Genomic DNA, 15113 nt, shown 5'->3' on the forward strand with positions numbered 1-15113 from the left:
GGACGGAGGGAAGAGTCTGCACGCGTGGGGCCCAAGGACACGGTGCCGGCCCCCTGGACCCCACACGAAGCGGCGCGGAAACGGGCCTGCGGCTTGGAGCCACGGCCTCAGCCCCGCTGAGTGGAGGCGGACACCAAGGAGACCAAATGGGAAGGCAAACTGAGCGCCTTCACTGTGCACCCGTGAGCACGGCGGTCCCGCGTGCTGGCGCGAGGGCAGGCGGGACGCGGGGCAGGGGCCGCCACGTCAGGCAGCAGGCACACAACAGCCGCAGAGCCCGGACGAGGGACACGTAGGGACCAGCACAACTGTGCGCGCAGCGCGGAGGCTCAGAGCTGTGCGTGTACACGAGCTCCCGCACCAGGTGCTCTCTGGCTGTTGTCTGGGTCTCTGAACACGGGCGGGAACAGGACCCCAGCTCACGAGTTGTCACAGGCAGCCTGCGGCTCGTCGGCTAAGTGTCCAGGAGGAGCAGAAAGGAAACACACCGTGACCCGTTCCCTGTAGCCCACCCTGGCTCACCTTCTGTGGGAATCACCCTGGACCAGGACAGGGAAGTGCTCTGGTCCACTCTCTAGTTTCTGGTGTTTTACCTTTGACTGGGAGGGGGTGGTGGTAATGAGGAAGAAGCCAGCCATGTTTGCAACACGTTTTCTTCCCATATTATCCGCCACTTTGGTACCACAGCATTCGCAGAGCGCCCTCCTCCACCGCCCCTGCGTGCGTTCTGTGCCTCTCTTACCCGCGTCTACGGATAAGCACGCATTTCCCCTGCTGCACGCAGGCTGAACCAGCCACCCACCTGTGCATCCCTCCGCTCCCCACGCCGCCCCAGGCGGCACCTCTCAGGGTCATCCTGCTACGTGCCGAGGACGAGGAGTCGGTGGGCCGCCGACGGACAGACATTTGGCGGGCCCAGCACTGACTCGCCTGCCTGTCCTTCCTCGTGTGTGGCTCACTCCCCTGATGGAAGCTGAGCTCCAGGACGGTCGGGCTGTGGCTGCCTGACTCACCACTGCACCCGCCTGGTAGGCCCTAAAGGTCAGCGGCCGCTCGCTGGGGAAGTCGGCTTGCCCTTCCAAATCAGCGCATATGTCCCATCTGACTTCTCTATTAGGCAGCAAGCCCTCGTGGGAGGCCACCTGGCTCCTTGAGTGCAACGGCGCTCGGGCGCTCAGCAGAGCCACCAGACGTGCTCCCCCCAGCCCCTCAGACAAATCCAGCACAGCTCTGCGCCAGGGCCAGATGCTAAGGTCACGTGCTCCCTGCTGTCTGCAAGGGCCCTTCTGGGTTCCAGGTTGCTGCGGCCCCACTGTGTGCCCCCAAGCCATTCCTAGGAGCCACGTGCATGGTGAACGTGATCTTTCCGTGTCTCACAAAAGTTCTCTTGGGTGGCCAATGCAAGAGCAGAACCCACTTTCATGAAGTTACAACACTCAACGCTGAACGGTTCCGATCTTTACCTGCCCAAACCCTGCAAATTAAAGTCCTATGCTGAAACCCGATTCAAATACAAACTATTTGAATTTGTCATATCTTTTCAAATGTAATTGTGATTATTTCAAATTCCTACAGATGGGTCAGAAAAAGAGGGAAAAAAAAAAACAGAAACAAAAATCTTTCAACAGAAATGAAAGATTAAAACCAAAGCCTTGGGGCACCTGGGTGGCTCGGCCGGTTAAGTGCCCCACTCTTGGTTTCAGCTCAGGTCATGATCTCTCAGTTCATGAGTTCAAGCCCCGAGTCAGGCTCTGCACTGACAGTTCGGAGCCTGCTTGGGATTCTCTTTCTCTGCCCCTCCCGCGGTCTCTCTCTCTCACTCTCTCTCTCACTCAAAATAAATAAATAAACTTAAAAACAAACCAAAGCCTCTATGAAATGTGCAGAGCCCCCATGTTAAACACCAGAGAATCTTGTACTCATTAAATTCAGTCCGTGTCAGATGGAAAGGCCAAATCCAAACACCAGAATGCTTTAAAAGGTGGAGTGCTCAAAAATGGGAATTTTGTATTCAATATGGCAGAAGACATGACCGGTGAGGCCCAGTGGGCACAGCCACACTGGAAGGGGGAAATCCCAGCCAAGTCAACTAGGTCAGTTCACGGAAATGTGTGGGCAAACCCCACAAACACCACGACCGGTGAGCCCGCGCTGGATCTGCGCGACCACTCTAGGCTCCTGCACCCCCGCCAGGGAGCCCCCTCCCCACAGAGCCGCCACGTGGCCCCAGGCCTGCCGGCAGCAGCTCGCACAACCCTGGACGCGGCTAAAGGCTGTTCTTGGCCACACTTCCTCTTACCCTAGACAAACGAGGGAAGCCGTCCCCTCCACCTTTTGTCTGGAGCGGACACGAAATGTGACCGGCTACATTCCCTCCCTCCCACCCACCTCGTGCACACCTCCACACCCCCTCAACTGCGGCCCCTGACTATTGAGTCCTCCGGTTCATTCCCTCATGTTTAACCCTGAAACCCGGCTGCAAATGCTCCGACATCAGAGCCCGCAGACGGCGGCGGGCACAGCGCCGGCTCCTGGCGGGTGTGCGCTTTGATGGGCTTGGGGGCAGAGCCAGCTGGCTGCGAGACACCGTTGCCCAGGGAACGGCCACTGAAGTGTGTGCTCGAGTGGGCACGGAGGCCTCTGCCGCCTCCACGGCCGCCGCTGTGCGCGGGGAAGCCCAGCTGGTGCCCATTAGTGCGTGTGGCGGGGATGGCGAGCCAGTTCCAGAAGCTTCGCTCTTCCCGCCGACAACCGGGCTTATCCCACTGCCTCCCTAATGAGCGTGCCATCCTGCACCCACCCAGAGGAAACGCAGTAGACGGAGAGGCGTCTCGGGGCTGTGCCCCAATTAACAGCTCTGGCCGACTAAACATGAGGGCACAGCCCTGCAGCCCCGCCAAGATCCATCCTTGCACTTGCTGTCACCTTCTCTTCCCTCTCTTTACTTCACTTAAAAGGGCTTAAAATACAGGAAGAGGGTGGGGGTGATTGCTGAAGGCACAAAAGTCAAAGACTCATTTTAAACGTATCTATTTGATCACCAATCCCTTTCAAATGCAGAGGGCAACCGTCTTGAAATTCTGGGTCTCCCCGTGAAATGCAAAAAAACCCAAGTTACTTGGGGGACTTAATAACATTTTCTGTACTTACACACCTTTCACTTGACGCCTTCCAGGTGCTCCCATCTCTACAAACACCACAGGGGCTGAGGGTGGTCGACACGGGCAGCCTTCCCGTGACAGGCTGCCGCAGGCTCAGGACGGGGGGCCCGGGGCGTGGGCGGGGAGCTCACTGTGTGTGCGGGCCGCGTGTCCCCAGGTAACACCGTCTCCTCCACACCTGACCACCGCAGGCCTGCCAAGACACAGCCACGCACTGGCGCTGCACACGGAACTGAGCTAAGGGACCACGCGATGGGGAAAACGGACTCTGCAGCTGGAAGAGCCAAGTTTGAATCCTGCGTCTGGCTTAGCTACTCTGTGATCCTGGGGAAGAGTTTCCCATCAACGGCATCGGAGTGACATCTCCTCCGCGGGCGAGCCTGAGCAGGCAAAGACCTAGACATCACCACACGGGACCAGCGAGCGCAAGCTCCCGCCTCGTGTCCCCCGGGTGCTGCCGTCAGAGGTGTGGACGTGCCGGCACGCACGCGGACGCGCCCGCCTGTACGCCCTTTCTCTTGCCCTGTCTGTCATCACATGCTCTCTGTCCTAACCTGGCTCTTGGGGACCCCCGGGGTCCCGCGAGCCCTGCCTCTGCTGCTCCCTTTCTGCACCCACCCCCGTAGCTTTCTGGTTTCTTTGTCTTCCCCTCTCCAGTGCTGCTCACGGGTTCTCCTTCCTTAGAGGGGCCTTGGTGGCTGGGGGAGCCACTGCTCGCTGGCCACCGTGCTGTAGGAGTGTGTCACCTCTGGATGGGAGCCCCTCCTGAGCTCTGTCCCCCAACTGCAGGTGACACCCAGGCGGTGGCTCCCCTCAGCCCGAGCAGCAGGATGGGAACACAGCAGCTGGCCCGGCCGATCTGCAGGGATGAGCAGCCTAAGCACAGGTGGCAGGAGTGAGAAGCAGGAACGGTGGCTGTGGGGGAGGGGGATAGGGTGGGAAACGGTGGGGGTGGGGGAGGTGAGTCCTGCAACCCCGCCATGGAGAGACCGAGGGGCTGGCGGGGCTGCTGGCAGATACCTAGAGACCCGGCGTGTCTTCCTGGGGAAATTCTTCCAAAACAAAAACTCAGAGGGAACAAAAGACATGTACGTATAGATTTCCAATACAGCTTTGTTTATGGAGCAAAATACTGAAAATAAATGTCCGCCGACACAGAGTTGGTCAAACGCACCGGGATTCTCCACGCCAGGAGCGACCCTGAAAAGGACAAGCCCTACCTCCCATGCAGTCCACCAGCAGGCCTCCTGGGTCGGCGCGACCGTGGCCCCCGCTGCCGACTTCCTGTCCGCTGCAGGCAGGGTGCCAAACGGCAGCTCAGAAGACGACCAGGAGAGGGGACGGGGCGGTCCAACCACACCGCGGGACAAGCCCTGGAGGGGGAGCTCGGGCAGACAACGGAGCCAGAGCCCCCGACGCCAGACAGCCCCATGCAGGGCGGGGACGCAGGGCCTCCACCGCTGACCTGCGCTGGCCAACACCACGTCAGCCTCTGCTCAGTCAGGACGCGGGGCCCTCGCGCCCGGCATCGGGGACCAAGGGCTCCAACGCGCTTGCCTTTCAGGACCGCAGAGCCCTGAAACAGAAAGGGAGCTGCCCGCCACACGGAGGCCAGGCTCCCGCGACCGCACTGAAGCCACGGCCACGGCCCTCAGAGGCCGGCCGCTCATGGTTGTCTCCCCTGGGAACCCCATGTCGTGGCCTGAGGAAGCCGAGAGCCACGGCGAAAGGCCAGGGGAGCGTGTTCTAGGTGCTGCCGTTCAAGTCTTCCCCGCCAACGGCCACCTGCAGCCACGACACGGGGCGGGTAACCAGCCTTCCTGGGAGCCCCCCCTCCATCTTCCCAGACCCAGCCGCCCAGCACCAGGCGTTAGGGAGCAGGAAGGAGCCAATCCCAACGTGCCTGACTCCGGACCCGAGAACCCACGCGCTCCGCAGAGCCTTGTTCTTACCAAGCAGACTCAACCGATTTATAAGGCAAAGGGTATCTTACAACTGCTGCAGTTACGACAGCCACGTGCACACGGCTCACGGCGGACACGGTCGCCGTTAACCTCCAGCTGCCGGATGCTAAGATGCAGAAAGCCCGGGAGAGGCCCACAGAAGCAGCAGGACAAAGAACATCCAGGAGGCTGTCCTGCCCACTGTGTCCTGGGGACATGGGGACACCTAGGGGTAAGGGGCATCTGGTGCTTGACTCTGGAAATGCCGCACATAGAAGGCGGTGTGGCCTCGGGGGCAGGGATGCCCGATACTCCCTTGAGCCTCCCAGACAGCCGTGCAGAGGACAGGCCCCCGGAACCCCCCAGACCACACGCCAGCAGGGACCTCTGTGTCCGCCTGCCCCAGGGCGCACACAGCCAGGGGCAGACCCAGCCCCGCCCTGACTCCAGAACCACGGCCTCTGCCCTGGGCCTGCCGACGAGCGGGGGCTGCGTGGAGAGCCAGCGAGGGAAGACGCGCTGACCTGCTTCCGCCGGCACGTGAGCCCCAGGTGGGCAGGGGGTCTAGATAGCGCGACTCCTGTTTTCCCAGCATCAAGACACTTGCCTGGCATACAGCACGCACCCACGGTCGCGGCGGAAAGAGGGACGGACCGACGCCAGCGGTCACCTGCTCTGGCAGCCACCGGTCCCCTGAGGGCCCGCACAGTCAGGCTCTCTGTCTCCTAAGGGGAAGGCAAGACCCGGAGGCCGCTCCCGCAGGGACGCAAGCAGGGAAGCATGGACGACTTCCGTCCCTCCCCCGCGGCCCCGCTCAAGCCCTGTCTGTTTGAACCAGCCTCTCCCCCGACGCCCCACCGCACTGCCTCCTCGCACCACTCCTCCGTCTTTTGTGTTTCTTTTCACCCAGAACCGTTTCTGCGTTTCTGCGAAGCGGCCTGGACGGGTTGGTGGGGGGAGGAGGCGGTCACGGACAGGTGCGAATGGGCTCCTAGCCGACTGCTCAGCCGCCGTTCCTAGGCGAGGCTTTCTGGCCAGAGTGTGGTGCTCTTCCCCCACCCCAGGCTGGCGCGTGTTTGGGATGCTCCGAGAATCCGGGGAGACGATGAACGTGGACAGTGAGGAGTCGGTGCCCAGGGGGAGGCGGCAGAGAGGAGGAGTGGGCAGCCGTGACCCTGAAACACGGCTTTCATTTCTGTCTTCCAGCTCCCTCGATGGAGAGCGAGAAATGGGGTTTTTCACCTTCCACTTCTGCTAACTGGGGACAGAGGCCCCTGAAATACAGGTCACTGTCTCGTCAAAAAACAAAAAGGCAATTCAAATGCTAAATCTTAAGCATGTTTTGGAGGCCACTTACTAGCTTCTGAAATTTCACTTAATCGGCGAACTCCTTGGGAAGTTACCGAAGGACCAAGAGATCACCGTCAAATGCCAAAGCGGACAGCCGAGGAAGGTGCCTCCATCGTGCGGTGGGCGCAGGGGCGGGGGGGGTGGTCCTGCTCTCTGCCAGGCAGCACCACGCCATAGCAGCATCGGTGGTGGAGGGCACCACGAACAAGACACAGAAAGTACTCTCCATCACAGAGCCAGGCCTCCACGCGGGCCTCGGGAGAACAGAGCGGGCTGGACCGTGCTGCTCCTCCCCGCCACGGGGCTCCTCAGGCGTCTGCGCTGGACCTGTCAGCCAGGGATGTCAGCCACTCGACTCGAGAGCAAACGTGCAGATCCCGGCGGACAGAACCACCTTGGAACCGTCTCAGAGCAAAGCTGGTGGCCGAGAGCATGACCAGACTGCAAGGATCGTGAGGGCACACGTTCACCTCTGCGCCCGACCTGGGGAAACAGACGCGTCTTCTCCAAAGCACGGAACCAGGATGTGCCTCACTGCGAGCCTGTGGGGAGGGGGCTTCCTCAACGAGATTCCGGCCCAGCCAGTGCTTCCCAGGACGGGCTGGGAGGGGCTCTCACCAACATTCACGGCCAGCAGGGTCAACGCGGCCCCGCCCTCAAGGAGCCTGGACGTGCTGTGTCCTAGGCCACACGGAACTCGGACGCCACCCTCCTGCCCGCGGGGGGGGGGGGGGGGGGGGCGCTTTTTCAGGATCTCCTTCGGTCACAAGGTTGGGCTGCAAATCCACGGCTCTCAGGCACCGCCTGGCTTTCCCGAGCTTCGGTCACCCGCTTCACCGTCCTCCTCGGCTGTACTGCTCTGTTAGTGCCCCCACGGGTTCTGGGCGAGGGGCCAAGGACAGGTGCACCACCTGGCAGACGGCCTGCTTCCCTCCTTGCCTGCAGGGCCCTCCTTTCTCAGTGACCCCTGGGTCACCGTGTTCTTCTATCTGGTTTCCTCGTACAGTTGCACAGCAAGAACACCAGCCTTACAACGTTCTCCCTCTCTGTGCAGACAGGGCTGGGCGATGGGACCCAGGGACCCCAAGACGCCTGCCGGCCAACAGCAAGAACTGAGCGTGGGGCGAGTGACGGCAAGGCGGCCCAGTCCCAAGTGACCCGGGTCCTCTCTCCCCCACCCAGTGCACCCCGCCTGCTCCCTGCTCTGTGCTGGCTCCCTCCGGACGTGGCCCCTCTTCTCTGTCACGTCCCGAGGTGAGCCCCTCGGCTCTGAGGTCCCCGCGGTGCTTCCTGCCCTCAGCCAGGCTCCCGTCACCCCGCCGGCCCAGGGGCAGCACACGCGGTTCACACCTGTGTGTCCCGTCTGCAACCCATCTCTGGAGACGAGATGGGTCCACCCGCGTCGTGGTGGACATCCCCACGTGCCCGGAGTGCCGCGTGCCCTCACAGGCGCTGCTGACCACAGCTCTGCCCCACAGTCCTCCACGGCCCCGCCACGGCTCTGCTCTGTCTCCAGCTGCCTTCTCTCCAGAGCTCGCTCCCCGCCTGACCCCACACCACTGGTCCCCTGCCCACACAGGCCCCGGGGGCATCCTCTACGGGCTGGCCGCCCCCCAGATGGCAACCTTTGTCCTGCACGCCCAAGCCGGTGGCGGCTACACCCCGGGGCGGAAAAGCCCAGGCGGACGGACGGCCCTCGCCCCTCCACCTCCACACTTGCTCCCTCCTCGGGACCAGGGCCCGCGGGCCGACCCCCCGCCTCTCACGCCAGCCTGCCTCCTCTTCGCTCTCGGGGCGCCAGCCGTCCGCCACCCACACTCCGACTCGCCTCACGGGGCCCAGGCCAGACCCCAAGCCGGCTCCTCCTCCTGAGAGGCGACCCCCCCGCATCTTACCACGGGGCGCACGCGCACACACGCACACGCAGCACATGTGCACACTCTCCTGCACCCAGTGCACACTCGACACGTATTCACACACTCGTAGCACACGCACACGTTCTCACACACACGCAGCTCGTGTACGGACTTTCTCCCACACACTTGGTGCGTACACACACTTATTCACACACAGCACATGCACACGTGGAGTCCTCGCATACACCTTCTCAATCACAATCATGCTCGCACACGTGCACGCACACATACACTCATTCACGCGGCATGTGCACACCCTCACCCACGGCACACGCGCACACCCTCACAGCATGTGCACACGCACACTGTCACACACTCTGGTTCTCCCCTCCTCTGCAGGCACTCAAATCGCACTTCCTCAAACAAGTCCGTCCCAGGCGGTCAGCGCCCCGCCCGCTCAGTCTCCACCCTGGCACTTGCTTTAGTCTGTTCTCCTAACGCTTTCCTTCACCAGAGACCGTATTTACGCTGACGCACTGCCCCTCTACTCCCGCAGCCCCGCAAGGGCCCCCGTCTGGTTCACGGCCGCGCCCCCAGGTCCTCAGTGGTGCCTGGCGTGCAGCGAATGCTCAGAGACAGATGCTGAGTGAGTAAGCACGACGCGTCATATGAAGAACACAAGAGACTGCTGAAACGCAAAAGGACACACATTCACGATCCCTTTTAAAGGTGCTATTTTACCGCTGAAACGTGACGGGAGGTTGGGTATACAGATTATAACGTAGGGAATCAAATGCTCCCGGGAACCACAGTGAGGAGAAAATCTTTCCCCCTGAGACTTGGCCACAGCAGTCAACTGCACCCTGACGCTTATTTAGGAATGTTTCCTAAAGGTTATTAATCCCAACTCGGTCTCTGCGGTGAACTGAAGGTGTCCCGGGCGGGGCTCCCCGGGGAGGAAAGTGACAGGGGCAGGAGGAAACGGAACAGCTGAGGGCAGGCACACTGGGACACGGAGCACAAGTCCCTCTGGTGAGAGTGGGCAGCGGCCTGCAGGACAGGGAGGGAGTGGTGAACAGGGGGCGTGACTCCCACGGGCCCTCCTCTGATGGGCCAGACCGACTGCCACCAAATCACACGTGTCAGCAGGTCAGACGGGCTTCTGTGTGTGCCTGAACAAAGCAGGAAGGACACAGAGCAAACCTGCCATTTCTCCCAAGGCTACAGGCAGGCCAGAGAGAGCAGGTGAACTTCACGCTCTGGGATCCGCCCCTCTGTTTTCTCATCAGGAAGGGAACAGGCTTACCCTTCAGCTTCTGCCCAAGTTCCTGAGAGATTCCCCAGTTCTGGCGTCGACGAGGACACCTGGTGGCCCTGACCCCGGGTCTCCACGCTACAGAACACACCTCTGGCCACATCGGAATGCCAGTCCCCCGAGCGCCAGCCCCCACCGGACACCAGCCCCCACCTGGACGTGAGCCCCCCCACCTCAGCACCAGTGCCCACAGCAGTGAGGGATGGCGAGGGGTGAGGAGAGACCGCTCGAGTAGGATCACAGTCACTTGGAGGTCAAGAATTCAATTTTTTTGTAATTAGAATTCACATCGATGCAAAATGGGATGCCATCTTATGTGAATAGTACACAGTTCATTACATACCTGAATGCCTTCTCTGTATCAGATTCTGCTAGGCATTGAATATTTATAATTTATAACCTATCTCCTTTCAAAAAGGACCTAGGAAAGATGGCTGCTTGCTAAATGCATTATGATGTAGATCAAAATTATATCACAAAAAATAGGCTATGTCATATTTTTTAAACCAGTTTTATCTAAATACCTGCTAAGACGATAGTTTTAAAAGCAATCAGCATGTGTGCATATTTAGTATTTAGTATATGGGGGTGACCCAGCGAAGGAATGAGTGTTAGGAGCTGGACCAGGAACCTTCCAAGCCTTCTCTCATCTAATGGACACAACAGATCTGCAGTGTACTATGTTTTATACTGGGGTGCTATCATTTTATAAGGAGCAAAACCAATGTTCTAGAGCATCAGCCACCTTCCAGACTCCCCTGGAGTTGGATATTACACAGGGTGGCTGACGCAGTCACTGCCCACAACGTCCCACGGCTATAGAGTGGCAGTCGGGGTTCAGATGGAACTCAGCCGGACGCCAAAGCCTGTCTGCGCCCTCGTCCTTGGGCCATCACAGGGGCATCATCCCAGGTATCCACTGCTGGACAACACGGTGGCCTGGGGCACCCTGTGTCCCGCTCTCTGAAGAGGGACTTAGGTCAACAGTCACAATTCCGGCCACCTGCTAAAATCACTCAGGGATGGTCTAAAACTCCTAATGCCAGCACGCTATTGGAAAACGTCTAACTCAAGGTGAGGCCCAAGGACAGGGACGTCTACAAGGAACTCAAGCGATCCTAGCACATGGCCAGCTGGAGGGCCTGTCATTCACTTTATGTCAGTGGCTTGTCATCTCCAGGCGTGCTCTGTAAACCAACCATCCAGTGACGGTCACGCGCCTCCTACGTTCCAGACTCATGTCTCTTACGGTGGTGATGGGGACCGCCGTGGCTCCTGTTCACAGCTGGCCTACTGTGTGCACCTCATGCACGAACCTCTTTAATCCTATCACAACCTCCCTAAGCAGGTGCTATTACCCTCTTACAAATGGTGAGAACCTGTACCTCAGAGAGCCAAAGGTCTGCCCCAAGGTCACTGGACCCACAGAGAGCTGGGACTCAGACCCAGGTGCATCTGGCTCTCACATATACGTCCCACACTTCCTCCCAGGCCAGCCTAGGATGGACAGGTGAGGACCTCCTAATAGCCCTGAGCTGTGTGAGCACAGCAAGCACAGGACTGCAAGACGGCTTCTCTCGCCACCGTGCGGGGGGGGGGGGGGGGGGGAGGGGGGTGGGGAAGGGGGCTCCAAGTGAAACCCGAACCCCTGGGGTTCCTGAAGGTGGGGCCTTCGGGAAGGCAGGGCTCCACCCTCATGATGGGTTCAGAGCCCGTGTAGGAGACATGCCAGGGTGCTCACCAGCCCTTTACCATCTGAGCACAGCCACCTATGAGCCAGGAGGGGGCTCTCGCCAGACACTGAACAGGCCCCGATTCGGGCTCCAGCCTCCAGAACTATGAGAAACACGTGTCTGTTGTTTGTAGGCAAGCCAGTCTGCGGTATTTTGTAGTAGCAGCCAAACGGGTCAGGACAAATACTCGACTCTTACCAAAACTAATAAAATATGAGGCAGAGATGGACGGGGAGGTGTTTTGTCAAAAACACTAAAACTAAATAGAAACCTGGTGGCTCAGTCTGGAAAAAACCATGCCATTAGTTGGGGAAAAAAACGAAAAAGCGACAAAACACGAGAATCGCTTTTTCACAGTAAACGAGGCATTCTGAACCAGCAGTGTGAACCCTTCCAGGCCAAACACGGGCCCGCGGGCTAACAAAAGCCGCCCTCGGCTGCACCAGCCTTCCCAGGCCTTCCACGTTCCCTTCGTTGCCCACTGCCTCCCAGATGCCGCCGTGGACAAACTGTACCACCACAGCCACAGCCTGGAGGCGTCATCCGCCCACTGACGCGGGCTCAGAGCTTGCTGATGGCCCTGTGAGCGGGCGTCACACCAGCGTCCATCCCGGGACTGGTCATGGGACGCACGGCGAAAGGCGCGGTGGCCCCGGCTGGCGGGGCTCACTGGAGGGCCCCCTGGCTACCCTTGTCACCGCGAGGCCACGCGCTCCGGGGGCTCAGAGGAGACAAGCAGACACATGGCCTGCCGTCCGCCTGGTCCGCGGGAACTGTGGGGCTGGCTGCCGTGGGCACCTCCGTGGTCTCCGCTGGGCCCTGCCCACGCTCGCTGTGGTGCCCCTGGCGCACAGGCCACAGTGGCGGGCATCCCACGCGGGAACTTTCTTAGTGCCACCCAGGAACACCCCCCTCCCTCCCCCAGCTCAGGAAACACCAGCTGCCATTCAAGGCCGTGTTCAGGTCTTCAACTTCACTATGGGCAACTCTGACTCTTGCCCAGGACGCCATCATCCAACGAGCGTCCAGGTCTGCTTTAGCACGGGGCGAGCGACAGACAGCACGCCGGCCGCTCGGTGAGATGCGCCTTCTCTGAACTTAAAGCAGTGGAACCGGGGCCACTTCAGCGGCACAGACTCCAACTCGGGAACAGGTACCAACCGCACTAGTGCTCTGATGATACCCACGGTGCAAACGCTCTTTTCACTCCTCCACTTCAAACGTTTAATAAGCAATTCATTATAAACAACAAACATCTAAGAAATACTTTTAAAAGGAGAAGTAGAAGCGAGTTTTACTGTATGATGATGACCTTTTCCATGGGTCTAGCACCAAACACAAGACAGATCATTGTAACTGGGTCACTCTCTCAACCAGTCGAGGTGACCTTGTTCACCTGGGTCTGTCCAAGACCTGGATTCCATCCTGCCCTCTGCCCTCACACCCTCCCCCTGCCCTCCTCCCCCTGCACACCCACGCCCTCCATCCAGCCCATTCCAGTCGTCCTTCCTTTGCATGGACCCCAGGGCTTTGACCTTTCTTCCACCTCCAATGTCTGGGTCCCGGCCCCTCACTGCCTCTGACTTGCCATCCTGGGGGACTTCCAACTGGGAGCCGACTTTGTCTCCTACCTCAGATGACACCTTCAGCCTCTCCCAGCACAACTGAGGGCAGGTGGTAGCAGGGAGAATCTCTGTCTCTCACGGCGTCCCCAGGGGTAGCGCAACACCCCTCAGTGTCCACGATCCTGGACACGGCACCAGGGGGGCCTCACTCGTCCCTTGTGGCTCCAGTGTCTGGGCCGGGCTGGCACATGCTGGGAGTTCATCACGTACGTGTAATTGTACAGGAAGGACCGGCAGAGCCCGCGTGAAGAGACACCCCTCACTGGGCGTGTGGATGCAGCCGCTAAGTGAATAAAGGTGGTGGGGGTGACGGGAAAGGAGGGCGTTGGAAAGGAAGGAGAGGATGTGCAGAAACCACTGACCCGAGAGCCTCGTGCGCTAAGACTGAGGCCCTAGACCCACAGCCACGAGTGGCACAGTCACAGCCCCGCTCTCCTCATCCGCGGGCCAAGAGACTCCACCTGTTATCACACGCTCACTGAGACGGAAGCTGAGCAGAGCCTGGTAAACAGTAAGCGTTTAATGAGCAACGACAGACGGGATCTAGACTAGCTGGTCACAGAAGTCTCATCCCTGTCGGACAGCCCCGTCGTGCGGTGAGCCACCGGACGACCTCCCGGCCCAGCCTCACGAGGAGGCACCAGACCTCCTCCCGTTTCCTAATCCAGGGACAACAAACTTCCCATGAAGGGCCAGACAGTCAATATTTTTAGCTTTGGGGGCCATACAGTCCCTGTTGCGATGACTCCAACGTGACATTTCATCACGAGGACAGCCGTGATGCCACGTGAGTGCGGCTGTGTGGCAATAAAACTTGATTGATGAGACCAGGCAGTGGGCCCGATTTAACCCATTAGCTCTCTGGTTTGCTGCTGTCCTAGACCATGAAAAGGTTTTGCTTCGTTTTAAGTGGACCCAGAACAGGCCCTTCGTGCCTTTGCTGATTCACTACACCCAACAAATGTTTTCGGTGCTTACTACGTGCCAGGCCCTTTTGAACGTGGGGAGCGGAGCGGTGAGCAATGCTGAGTCGTCGCCCGCTCCAGATGGCGGTGACCCATGGAAAACTCTCTAGTGTCTCGCTCCATTCGCTGTCCCATCCCCTCACCCCTAACAGCCGCTGTCAGCAGAGATCGGCGGCTCCGGTCTCAGCCGTGTTATGGGCCGGGGTTTCCCGCAACAGGAAAAAATAGGTTCTGTGGCTTTAAAAAAGAAAGTTTTCAAATCACTGGTCTGCACCGGGTGTCACGGTTTAACGGGTGGCTGGCGTGTGGCACCAGTCCTGCTGACATCTACTGCCTGCCCTGCCGCGTCCCAGGAGACAACACTGATGTATGTGGACCGACGCATGGCTTCCAAAATCACCCCGGTCCCACCCTCGGTCCCACAGTCCTCACGGTGTTTGCAGACTGGTTCCCGCTGACACTCAGGGCCACCACAGTCACATTCCGGGTCGCCACGTACCTTCACGGGCTCCCGGATCTGCTCTCCTGGGAGCGCACTCAGGTGTCCCTGCGTGACACTGTGACTGAATAATGGCAGGCAGGGGCCAACCCCTCCAACGCCCTCTCTCTCTCCTGCAGGGAAAGGGGACCCCCAAGCAGCACACTCCGTCCAACCCGGGCAAGGTGGGCAGCCCCGCCCTCTCCCATGAGGGCACCCCGAGGTCCGCATGGATGCATCCCACGTGGGGCAGCGCACTGCCCTGGGGCAGCTTCATGGAGAGCTGGGCGCGACCTCACAGAGGAAGGATGTCACCGAAGCCAGGGCGAATGGCTCCCTCCGCCACCGCGCCCCGGGTCTGGGAAGAAACGCCAGTCCTCTCTGAACAGCCCTTCCCCGCAGTGACAGCCCCCGTTCTCATTGTTCATCAAGAGCAGGCGGCCGGCAGGCAGGCGGCCGGGTGCCGCGAGGCCGCATCGGCATCCGCCCCAGGCTACGCTCACGGGGTTTTCCGGAATCTTCTCCCTGCCAGCCTCCCAGGCTGGCCCGCCTTCCCGTGTGGCGCTTCGCCGCGCGGGCGGGCGGACAGCGCTCCCCTGACACGGACAGCTACGGGCAGACGTGACCCGGCCAAGTATTTCCTATTGCGTGCAGGGCCTCGTAGAGTAGAGCCCAAAGATCCTATGA

At 60.0% G+C, this 15113-nt stretch overlaps 1 protein-coding gene across 5 annotated transcripts in view; it reads right to left on the reverse strand.

Moving 5' to 3' along the window:
- The window catches only part of EIPR1 (EARP complex and GARP complex interacting protein 1), a 121101-nt gene that overhangs the window by 50123 nt on the left and 55865 nt on the right, over nucleotides 1-15113 (reverse strand). Inside the window, exon 1 of one of the 5 annotated variants that reach the window (XM_058682410.1) lies at nucleotides 14381-14672. The exons of the other annotated variants lie outside the window; for them this stretch is intronic. Within the exon in view, the coding sequence (XP_058538393.1) occupies nucleotides 14381-14657 (277 nt within the window). The 5' untranslated portion in view covers nucleotides 14658-14672. Of the gene's footprint in view, nucleotides 1-14380; nucleotides 14673-15113 lie in introns of those variants that run through there. 5 annotated transcript variants of the gene reach the window in all.

Source organism: Neofelis nebulosa, chromosome 9 (genome assembly GCF_028018385.1).
Source record: "Neofelis nebulosa isolate mNeoNeb1 chromosome 9, mNeoNeb1.pri, whole genome shotgun sequence".
NCBI lineage: Eukaryota > Metazoa > Chordata > Mammalia > Carnivora > Felidae > Neofelis > Neofelis nebulosa.